This window comes from Dicentrarchus labrax, unplaced genomic scaffold (assembly GCF_905237075.1).
Source record: "Dicentrarchus labrax unplaced genomic scaffold, dlabrax2021, whole genome shotgun sequence".
NCBI lineage: Eukaryota > Metazoa > Chordata > Actinopteri > Moronidae > Dicentrarchus > Dicentrarchus labrax.
Window position 1 is genome coordinate 11,874,992 of NW_026136705.1, and position 11,888 is coordinate 11,886,879.

Consider the following 11,888-nt stretch of genomic DNA (forward strand, 5'->3'; position numbering starts at 1 on the left):
GTCGTAGTGCTACAATGTCCCACTGTGGACTGCAGGTCAGCTGGCCTGGCAGTCTCCAGATCTACTCAATGAACAACACATGCTGAAGCAGAGACGTCATTATATGAAAAAGCTGTGTCAAACCGAAAGTTGTTTTTAGCCATGGTATTTCTGTTTCCTGTGTGTTTTTGCTAATTCTGCCCCTCATTCACTTCCTGTATCAGCAGACATTTGACATATCATAGAAGGATGACAAGCACAGAAGCGATGAATAACATTGTTCTTGGTCACACAACTAAACACGGCCATTAATAATGTTATTCATTATACTTGCATTATTTCAGACATTGGTGTATACTGGCTTACTTATTTTATAAACAGGACCTGACATTTTAAATTGCATTTAAAGTGGGATATCTATATTATTTTACAGCTGGAGATACTTCAGCCTAAGGTAAGTGACTTTTTACCTTTTAAAGTGTCCTTTTTTGCGACCTGTTAATCGGCTGATCTCGTCTAACCAACAAGATATATTCATTAAGATAAAAGCTGCCACACTGCAAATATTGACATTTCACCAGATTTAAAAGTAATGAGACATTTCCTCTGTAACGACCAACTGAGCTTTTCTCCAGAAAAAGGGTGAGGTCCACTTGATTCTCATGAGTTTTGCTGTATATTTGATTACCTTCCTGAAATCTTATGTAAATTCTACTGTTATTTATCACTGTTTCTATAAACCTAATTACTATTAGTATTTGGATCATCTGATTTTATTATTTAGCTCAAATGAAGCTGGGCGTGGCTGGTTGATCAGCAGCAGACTCGATGTTACTGTGGTCTTTGCAGATCAGTGATGCAGTCAAACGTGCCAGCATCATCCAGCAGATGGAGTCCTTAAACTGCAGCCACAGTTTACAAAGCCAGATACACTGCTGCTCACTCTGTCCTCATGAAGTCAATCTGCAATCCCTGACAGGCTTTTTTAAAAAACTGAAATCATTTCAACACAATGAAAAACAAAATGCTGAGAAAAATAAAGAGTATGGACAGAGTGTGTGTGTAGCTCGTTGCTCTCTGATGTTTACACCATCATACACTGGCATGAATACATTGCAATTTCCCAGAAGACATTTCTTTCTAACGTGCACAAATAAATTACATGTTTGGTTTTTTTGCATACATCTTTTAGGGAAATTCACATGAGATACAATCAAACTTTAATAAACAATATTGTACGGTATAGCAAGATAGATAGACAGATACTTTATTTATCCCGAGGCAGTAAGAACCAGTAAGCTGTGCTGAGATCAGATATATAAACACACACACATGTATAGCTTAAATTGGACTTACCAAACACCTTGTGATAATTTTAGTACATTTCTATATTATTATTTGACTCTAAGATGATTCAAATTCACAAAGAGAAAAAAAGAGAACAAGAAATCTCACTTTAATTGTATAAAAATGTAAAAAGTTTCTTAAAATAATTCACCATAAATCACAAAGCCTCGGCTGGCTTTATGCAAACATTCTCCTCCATTAGGTCTAGTACTGTATGTAGGTCTTGCCCCAGTGAGCTAGTGAGGCATTTACAACGGCAAGCACGACGGACACACTAGCAAGAACGCGAAACTACCTCCTCGCAACCAGAGACAGTAGAACTACAAGATGTGTCACTGCTGGAAAAGAGAAGTAATGGACATAATCACAGCGCCATTAAAGCCGAGGAAACTCTAGCCTAGCAAAGATGGCGTCGGGCAGTTTTCGAGACTTCAGCTGTCTGCTCGAGTATCCTCTGAATCTCCGTGATGTAGAAGCATCCTATTTACTGCAGTGCATTTTTGTAAAATTATTCATAATTCATATTTATTACTATATAAAATAAATATTACTATTGACTCAAACTGCGTTACCAGGGGGACAGAGCCGTGGTGGGCGTCGTGCTAGTGGAGCTCTTTCCTCCACAGGGTCTTTGGTCTGAGGGCGTCATTAGAGCCCGGCTACTGACAAACATACATCCACTCTGCTTTCCCCTCCCATAATAATGGAATATAATAATTTTGTCAGACAATCCTTTCACCTACAGCCACATTTACAACCACATTTAAACACTAGCAGAAATTTCACAACTTAAACTGTGATGTAAACCACTACACCAGACTGCAGCAGTCCCCATAGCAACAGAGGAGAGGGTGGGCATCACAAAAGGCTCAGAGACACGTAATGAGTCAGGCCTCTGGAGTTCCCATCCCAAGCTGCATGTAATCTTTTAGCACTAAAAACCAAAAACCACACACACCATCCCGTTCTATGTCAGAAATTCAAACATGAGAGATTCCAGTTGGCCCCAGTTTCCCAGGCACAGATATGGTACGGTCCACCCTCATAAGGAAACCTTCAGCAGCGGCTCCCCCCCCCCTCCCTCCATCTGGCAGGTACCACTCACTGCCGAGGGGGAGATCCTATCCATCCACCACAAATCTAGCGCTCATTGTGGCAGAATTGCAGTGCACTGGACTGTACAGAGCAGGGTACCATCCAGGCTGCTGTCTGTGAGGGGTGGGGTCCGGCTACACTGATACCACCAAACATAAGCTTACAGAGGGACACAGAGAGGCAGAAAAAGAGAGAGGGGGGAAGATTGCACCTGAAGAGGAATATAATACGGGTAAGGAGAAAGGGGTGGATGGAGGGAGAAGGGAAAAGACAATGGGGAAAGGTCCAGAATGATTCAAATAGATTCGCTCCTTTGCTGCTCTGCCTTTTTTTTTTTTTCCTGTTGACAACCCATCATTTTTGATTCCTTTTCCATCTGTGACACATTTCTTTCAGTCATATGCATGTTTATTCATCATGTCATCAATGTCTGTATGGCTCCAGTGCTTAGTTCATTCTACATTTGAAACGTCTCTGGTTATTCATGCTCGTAGTGGGAGAATCTCTGGGCCATGGTGAATAAATCTGACCATTTGGCCCAGTTTACATGTGTCGTTTGCGTTTGATAAAATATATATGCTTGTGTTGTCATGTAAGGTGACATAATGTAGCAGCTGTGTCAATTCTATGACACAATATTGACTGATATGTATACTTCATTACTGGAGACTGACTGGTCTCATGCTTGCTTTGCAGCCAAAATCTATAAATAAGCAATAAAATACTGTGATTGACTTGATTATAGCTCATACTATATATTACATAATAATGCTATATAATGTATTTGTCTCAAAACTCTTTGTACACCTAGAATGACGTATTAAATAGCTCATTGTGCGATCAACGAACCCAGCTGTGTGAATGAGATAACCATCTCAATCAAAACAAACTGCAACATTATTCATATGCTTATTTATTATAAGTTAAGTATTATATTTCTGGATCAATCATTGCTCGGGAAGCAGGATTAGAGAAAAACTACATTCAACTGAAAAATTTAGAAATGTACAGAATGTTTTCCCATCCAATTCAAATCCATGAAGCTTAAATGTTGCCGTTTGTGGCTAGGATGAAAGGAGACACCCCAGTGAACAGCACCATGAGTGTCGGCCAAGCCAGGAAGCTGGTGGAACAACTGAAGATAGAGGCTAGTTTCTGCAGGATAAAGGTAAGACAAGCTGGACGCCTCCGATTCAGATATGAATCATGATAGAGTACTAAGCTCAAACACATATGATACAAAGGGGGAAATGGTAGCAAATCATAGGGAAAAACAACACAGTAAGTCAAATACACACAGATCATAATACTACCATATTGCTATTAAATGATTAATACTGCTGCACAAACTAAACCTCTACAAATCTGTACACAAGTTGAAAGGACGTTGGTTTGCAGATGAAGAAAAAGCACCGGTGACCTTCTCAAATGCACTTTAAGTCAATGCTTCCTGTTGGAGAGCTTCCAAATGGTATTGGCTTCTGTCATGTTCCTAATGGCTTCAAAAACACCTTGCAGAGGCACCTTGGAAAAACCAGTGGACAAATTAAGTAGGGGGCAGACGTATATATAACGCTAATATCATGTTGGAGTGACCATTGTCAGATGCTGTCACGAAGCATGACTGAGGAAAAACTAGGTGAGAAAAAGTTTAAGCTGGGGATGAGTCCTTCTCTTTAGTCCTAAACTCTGCTTTGGTTATAGTACCAGCCTTTCAAATGTGAGTCTATCAGTGAAATAAAAACTATTTAATGCAAACCTTTAGATCATTTTAAACCAAATGAGCATTCAATTTAAATATTAGATATTTTTATGTAAATACACACATTTCATACTGAAATCCACATTAAAAGACTGTAGTAAATGCAAATATTTATCTACTGATTCCCAATCTTACAGCTCAGATTGAGTTTTCTACTGATATTGATTCTGTATTGTTTGATTGTCTATTTTTGTGCTCATGTTCTATTACTGCTGTATCATGATACCTCTGTAACTGCAAACATCCAAATCATCAATGTTTCATCTGCTTATTCTGTTTATTTATCATTATTTTATTTTATTTATAATAGTATACCTATTTGCATTTTATATGTCCATACACATTCACAATTCTCAGTTTTTGTCCTGTTTGGTAGAGAAACATTCGATACAATTCAATTTTAGGTTATGAGTGATGGATATAGTTGAGTCTTCATTAACCAGATTTGAGCTACATCACTGAAAGATAGTACACTGTGTAAAATGATCTGGTGATGGTTCTGTAAATGGAGATCGTCATTATTATGAAATAGTATTACACACTACTACACACTGTATACAACCACATGCATGGACCTCAGACACTAAAAGGATTTGAACATATTTGCTTGAGCCATTCGGTGTCAAAAGATGAGCAGAGCACCAAAAGCGGAAATTATTGCTCATCATTACCAAAGCTGGAAGAATACACGAACACTCATTACTACAGAGTACAGAGTGTGTCTGTCCAGTTAAATAAACAACTTTACCTACATTACATCCCACACCTGAGAAAATAGAAAAAAAACAGGACAAATAAAAAAACATCGTACAACATCGTCTTAACAAAATATGTAACAGCCAATGCTATTCTACTTCACAACACAGAAACAGTCAAGATGAGTGTTTCCAATACATAAAAATCTCCTCTCTGATTATCCCCATTAATAGAGAAACTGTGGTCACAAACCTTTTCCAGTGGAGATCTCTCTAAATGCACCACAGAAGAATGATTGTATGTGTAATGGACTAATGGATGAAAACATTATGCTCTAATGTAATCATGTTCACGAGCCGCCCTAAATCTGATCCTCCTCGTCTGCAGGTATCAAAGGCAGCGGCCGACCTGATGGCGTACTGCGACGCACACTCCTGTGACGACCCCCTGATCACCCCCGTGCCCACCTCAGAGAACCCTTTCAGGGAGAAGAAGTTCTTCTGCGCTCTGCTTTGAGACCTATCAGGGATTGTTGTGATTAAAAGTACAACTGTACAGTGTGTACATGTATGTACAGTGTGTACATGTACTTCCAATCTAAATAAGACATCAATGTACTATAGTAACCTTGCATAAAAGCTGCCGATGTACAGTACATAATCAACTACAAAGCGTCTTGAACTAAATTCTTTAACTGCTAACTTCTCTCTCAGTGTTAGAGGAGAAGAACCAAAATAACATGGGAATTTGACACAAAAGCTAAACATTCAATCAATAAAGAGTCAGAGTCATCACTACAAAAACAAGACTAGAAGTCGAAAGGAAAGAAATTTAAAAGAACAGCTATCATCTGGTTGAAAAGTCAAACATTTCATGCTCATATATATATATATATATATATATATATATATATATATATATATATATTACAGGTAACTGCCAAAAAAGGAAACTGTGAGCATTAAGTGTCTTAAAAGGCTCCACCAGTCACAGGATCAGATTCATATGGATTCTGCAGCATCTCTAGTTTGGAGGCTAAATTGGGATTACGGTGGTGCTACATGTCTCAGATGCTGCTCTGATTAGGTCAGGGCTGTCAGTTCCCCACACAGAAATTGTCCATACGTTTGAGATCTGGCAACTGAGAACGAGACAAGCCTATGTTAGGTAATTAAGTATGACATTTCCCATGACTGACAGCTTTTCCATCTGGTGACTGCGTGTAGATGGTGTAATAACACTTTAATTAAAGTAATGCTTTACTTAGAGGTGGAGGTCCTCATACAGACTGTGTTTTTTCTCCATCAACATTTAGATATGAGTGTTTTATCGCGTTTATCGCCAATATATTTTGTACTCCTCGTTCACTTAGGTGTTTTCTGTTTTGGCAGTTACTTGTATCTACCAAGGACAACATCTGTTTATGAGTGGATTATAATCAGACATTTATTTCAAGGTTTTATTAAGATTTTAGCATTTTGCTCATTTCTATAACGTTGCTGTAGTGTGGATGTGGAAGTGTGCGTGTGTGTGCATAGGTGCTACTGTGAAACTTAAGCAACAATTCTGAGCATTTGATCACTGTCAAATCCAAGATTTTATAGTTGAATAGCACACAGGCCCAAAAAAAGAGAAAACATTCCAGGGGTTATGGATATTCAATATATGATGTAAGCCATTAAAGTAAAATCAGCTATTTGAGTCTGTCACATGAACAATTTTCTATTTCTTTGAGGCAAAAAATAAATAGAGCAGTTCTAATGTACTTTCAAAGACAGGTGTACATCGTCATTTTAACCAATCAGGTCTGAGAGGTTCGCCAGAGCAGAGGGATGCTTTCAACGGTTTTCCAGAAAATTTAAGAACAGCCCCACCGTCTCTACTTATTCTGAAGCCCACTGATGTGAACGACTTGTGAGTTCCTGTTTTAATTAAAAGGTTTCACTCTCTCTATGGTTATTTCTACATCTACAGTACAGGTGGTGGTTTCATTCTGTTAAATCACAGGCACAACAAAAGAAACCCGCTCTCAGACATGATCCCATCACATGGATGAGCTCTGTGGCAACTTCAGCGTGATAAAACCTTTGGGAACCCCCCTGCTCTGGATGGTTTCAAAAATTAAATCAACGTATTTTCAATATGTTGCAAATGTCGAATTTGAAGCTTTGGCAAAAAAGTAACCATGGAATATCAGACATTGAAATAAAATCTGTTATCAAAGAGTTTCTCTCATTTGTGATATGTATTTGATAATAATGAAATCTTTAATGCCATGTAAAAAGAACACATGTCAAATCTGATACTTGCCTTTTATTTTTTTTTATAGTAACAGCAATATAAAAACTGAAGAGATTTCACAGTCAAATGCAAACACATCAGCCAGTGCTTTAACAAAAAGCTGCTACACAACGGTTACATCTTCAAACAGCTGGTGATGTGTGGAAGATAACGTGACACAGCGCGGACATGCACTACTGCAGATCTTACAGTTCAAGATCTGACTGGATAAAATGTTTAAACTCACATGCATTAAGGCATCTCATGTTTAGAAAGACAGTCAACATCAAGCTCAGATATGAAGACCTGACCTAAAATCAGGCTTGTTGGTGTTGCAAAATACACACTATAGGTGGTAGACCATTTCTACTTAAAGCCACTGGATCAGTGATTTACCTTTTCCCATTTACTGGTCATTGTTTAAGAGCGAGTATAAAAGCATCCAAAGGGTTTTTACTCGCCCTTAAACAAGGTCAACTTCTACTGAAGATTCAAATACATTCTATTGTATGAGTACAGCATATCAGTGACTTAAGCCTCTAACTGTTAATGAACAAACAGGGTGCTGATTGATTTACTGTATTGTGGTTATTGGTTAATATAGATGGCTGCCATGTGATTCTGACACTGTTTAAACAAAACATCATGGTAGTCATTTAGGCACACCAACAAGTTGCATTCATCTGCAACTCATTAGCCTCGACCCCCAGCACTTTAAGTAGGTGCATTATGTTCTGTTTATTGCTAACAAAATTAGAAGTATATTCTGGTTGAGCTAATAGACACATACCTGTAAGTTAATTCTTTATTGTTAAGGCTGCAGCCAGCTCATTGGCAATAGACTGACACGTTTTTGACAGTGTTTGAGTTTGTTGCATCGGCATCTTTATTTACAGACATTTCCATCTTCTGGTTCAAACAAGCTTTGAGCAGACTAGATGTGGGGGCCTGGCCATGTTTCCATTTGCAAGATCAAAAGTTAAAAGTTTTTGGAATAAGAAAAATAATCTTTGCTAAGACCAGTGTCACATCAGTTTTGAGGTTTAGGTTTGTGTCACATGAAACAGTCACATCCTCTACAAGACACTTCAGACAATCCACCCTATGAGGAAATCATTGAAACATTGTTTGTGGACAGTGCATGATAGTCAACTGTGATATAATGCAGCGTTTAAAAAACACAGCTTACATTAACCTTTCAGTGGCTTTAAAAAAACAGGCTAATGGGAAAAGAAGCCCAAGAGTTGATGGTGAATAGAAATATTTGTCTGGATCGTACTGGGTAATCATCACATTACACATGTGCTGAATCAAAATCTAGGTGTTTTTCTGAAGGTAAAAGGTTTAAAAACATAGAACAAGCTAGCCATGTTTAGCTTAACAAATAGGTAAAATCTCAGTACATGGCAGACAATGAATGAACCTGAATATAAAATGTAACCTTGAACAGAAAGCCTTTGCAGTATCATAAACATGAGCAACTTTTTCCCAAAAACTGGACATTCAGTCTGAAGCTCATCTATAAACTGTCCTCACAGCAGACATTCTGACGTGTCACACAAAGGGTGTACGAACGTTAATAAAGGCTACATTCGATTTTAGTGTCCCAGTGTGACAGCCCTGCTTATGTGCATGCTGGCTCAGTAACATGACTTACTGATAAACCCTAATGGAAAGAAGCCACCATTGATGTTATTACTACACCCATTACTACTATGACAAGTCAAAATGTCTGCTGTAAAATGGCTACTGACAGCGAGTAAACATTACAGGCAGATTCACATCAGATCACATTTTGTGATGACCCACCAACACAATTTAAAGACAAATCGATTAATAGTATCCAACTCTTTGCGATGCCATGAGAAGGGCATGTTTGAATTTGATTTGGGGGTCAAGGGACTTCTGAGATACACTAACAGCTTTAAGTATAATTTAAAAACAAGTTGATTTCAATAAACCTCAATAGTGTGTACAGTGTCAGTTCAAATATATATATGGTGTAGCTTAAGTGAATCAATATTTCAGAAGAGGTAATGTACAGTTTGGACTTCAGAAGTAGAAAACAATGACTCAACGCTTTATAGGAAGGAGTCACACCATTCTTTAAGACAGCCATAGCAGTCACCTTGTTGTTTGACATTTGCCCCACAAGTATCCTTGAGCCAGTCCCGGAAGAGCTCCTCGTCTTTCTTTAGCACTAGGAACTGTCCGAGGACAACATACGCCTGTGACAGGAGGGATGAAAACAAAACTGAAAGTCAACTTAAAACAGAAGTTCCAGTATCACAACGGCCAGGTTGCCACGTAGCCAAATTGCATGAATAGATGATTGGTATGAGGAAGAAAAATGGTCCACACCTTACAGTACAATGAGAATCTTATGAAAGACATTTTACCCACAGAAATATCAGAAATGCCTAACGTTAAATGACATCCATACAGGTAGCTTTATCATCCTCTGTGTTGGCTCTAAGATGGCGCCATTGCTTTAATGGGTTAAGAAGAATGATGAACAACTGGTTATTCTAACAGTTATTGTGGCACACTGAAGGCAGAATAATTACCCAACTAAAGCGATTGAATTTTTGATGCTACTATGCTCAGATTGTTCAGTCATCATTTACTGACTTCGAGACACTGATAAAATCACCTGAGAATACCACTAACACAGCGAGGACGAGCGCCCTCTGTAGACAGTGAACTTTATGTGTGCTACAAAGTAAAGATGCTTATATTGCATTAAAAAGGTGAAGAAATCAAATCACCTTGTCAAAACCTTTCTCCTCCAGTCTTTTGCCAAGGACCTCTCCGATGCCAGCAAGAGCCATCACAGACTTCTCACCCATGGGCTCGGCCACGAAATCTTTATGTTTCTGAGATGTCGACGACATGGCTGCTTTGTAGGGGGTCACAGATCACCAACTACTGAGCTGAAACACAGAGATCACAGTGGACATTGAAATACAGTGGAATTCAGGCTACTGTGGCTATTAAGGGGGAAAACAGTGTTATGTTTCTTTTTGATGCTAAAAGTTATCAACCTATATCAACAATATATTGCTCAACTTACTATAACTGAATTAAGAGGCTGTACTGCTTATATTCGATACAATATGATGAATTATATCCTTGATAGACAGTTCAACCAGCTCATAAACTCACAATATTAAAGAGTGACACAAAGAGAGAAATAAAGAGTTTGTACAAATGTGTGAAAACAACGTGAGCGTTAGGCTAACACCAGCAGCTAACGTAAACACTGGTAACTTTGAGACTTTCATTGGTATCAAAAGCTCGTCGCTCCGACAAGGAAGCAAACCGAGCGGGCAATGCAAAAGGAGTCAATACAACTGGGTCATTATTTGAATACTGTTCACGTTTGCATACTATTTAAACAGCTCCACGCCTAGAAACACCAAACAATAAGCTAACCAATGCCTGTGTTTACTCTTTGATAAACTACAACAATACGGTAAACTTCCAGTGTTGAATTGCGCGCGCAATCCATTCAATGCTAACAGCTTTAGCACAACGAGCTACCGTTCATTAGCTATTTTCCTGAGTCGCCACTGCTTGTTAGCAGGGGGTCTTCGTTTTCTTAAAAAACATTAGCAACGTGATGCTTAAGTAATCTTCCCCGTATTAGAATCGATGAAGCGCTGTGAAGCTAGATTAGCATTGGCTCACACTTTGGGCGCCTTCACATTAACTTAACGCTAACGTAGGTTAGCTTCAACGGCAGCTGGCTAATGACGGTTAACTTCACTGCTTGTTATCCTCCTCTGCTGCTTATATTAACGAATGGCTGCCACATTGTATTATGTCTGAGCAGTAACCTTACCGTGGAGGCTGGATATCACCGTAGTTAGCAGGAGAGCAGTGTGGTTTCTGTTTCTCTCATAGATTAGTATTTGGTTTCTAGTCAAGCACCGGCGACCACAATGCACTGCGCTCGACTCTTGCGTGCTACGTCACGGGGTGACGGCTGTTCTGTTCCCTGATTATTGACTCACAGGATAAACAACACTGATTTGCTCTGTACACTCAAAACTTTTCAGCATGACAGCAACTCGTGATTTCTTCTGATACTGCAAGTAGACTAGCATTGATCCATCACTATGCCAGGCTTCTTGCACTACAAGTAACTTACAATAAAGTAAGTTATATTAGGTTGTTAAAAATAACTTGGATGAAAAGATTTTTAGGACAATACTTACTTTTCCTAGCCACAGATCCATTCAATGTTCTTGTAGATCAGTGGCGTTCAAATAATATACAATTATGTAAATTATTACATTTCAAAATTATGTTGAAAATGACAACAAACCTGGTGCAAAGCCTTCTAAAGTTAAATGAGTCAACATGTGTGATACATAGTTTGTATCAATAATTAAAGCAATGTACTTCAGAAAATATGATTTTGCTTGGACGTGTAGGATGGATTTAAACAATGTTCACATAGTACGTTCATACAATATGCTCATCTGCCCCACGCCGGTCCATTTTCAGATGGCCAGTGTTGACCACTTAGGTTGTCTTCCTTTGATTTTTATGCATGCTTACTCTGAGTTGAAATGTCTCATTTGTGCTGCAAATCATAACATGAAAACAGAATGACACTGGGCATTTTGTCCTCTTGCATTACTTATAAAAGATCACAGCTCTGTAATATTTTATTAACACACACTAAATAACTTCAACTATGAGCAACACAGGAAAACATTGA

At 38.5% G+C, this 11,888-nt stretch overlaps 2 protein-coding genes across 3 annotated transcripts; one reads left to right on the top strand and one right to left on the bottom strand.

Moving 5' to 3' along the window:
* The first annotated feature begins 209 nt into the window (after positions 1-209).
* gng3 (guanine nucleotide binding protein (G protein), gamma 3) lies at positions 210-7,104 on the top strand. Of its 2 annotated transcripts, none has more exons than XM_051400031.1 (3): positions 210-433; positions 3,490-3,589; positions 5,267-7,104. In XM_051400031.1, exons 2-3 carry the CDS (start codon positions 3,491-3,493, stop codon positions 5,393-5,395), a joined length of 228 nt encoding a protein of 75 aa, XP_051255991.1. In that variant the 5' UTR covers positions 210-433; position 3,490; the 3' UTR covers positions 5,396-7,104. The 2 variants fall into 2 exon arrangements, with proteins under 2 accessions (XP_051255991.1, XP_051255990.1); XM_051400030.1 differs by lacking the exon at positions 210-433 and adding an exon at positions 2,448-2,653.
* Positions 7,105-7,177: 73 nt separating this feature from the next.
* banf1 (BAF nuclear assembly factor 1) lies at positions 7,178-11,149 on the bottom strand. The gene is made up of 3 exons (XM_051400029.1): positions 11,004-11,149; positions 9,928-10,092; positions 7,178-9,387 (listed from the first exon to the last, which is right to left on the bottom strand). Exons 2-3 carry the CDS (start codon positions 10,051-10,053, stop codon positions 9,241-9,243), a joined length of 273 nt encoding a protein of 90 aa, XP_051255989.1. The 5' UTR covers positions 10,054-10,092; positions 11,004-11,149; the 3' UTR covers positions 7,178-9,240.
* Between the last annotated feature and the right edge of the window lie 739 nt (positions 11,150-11,888).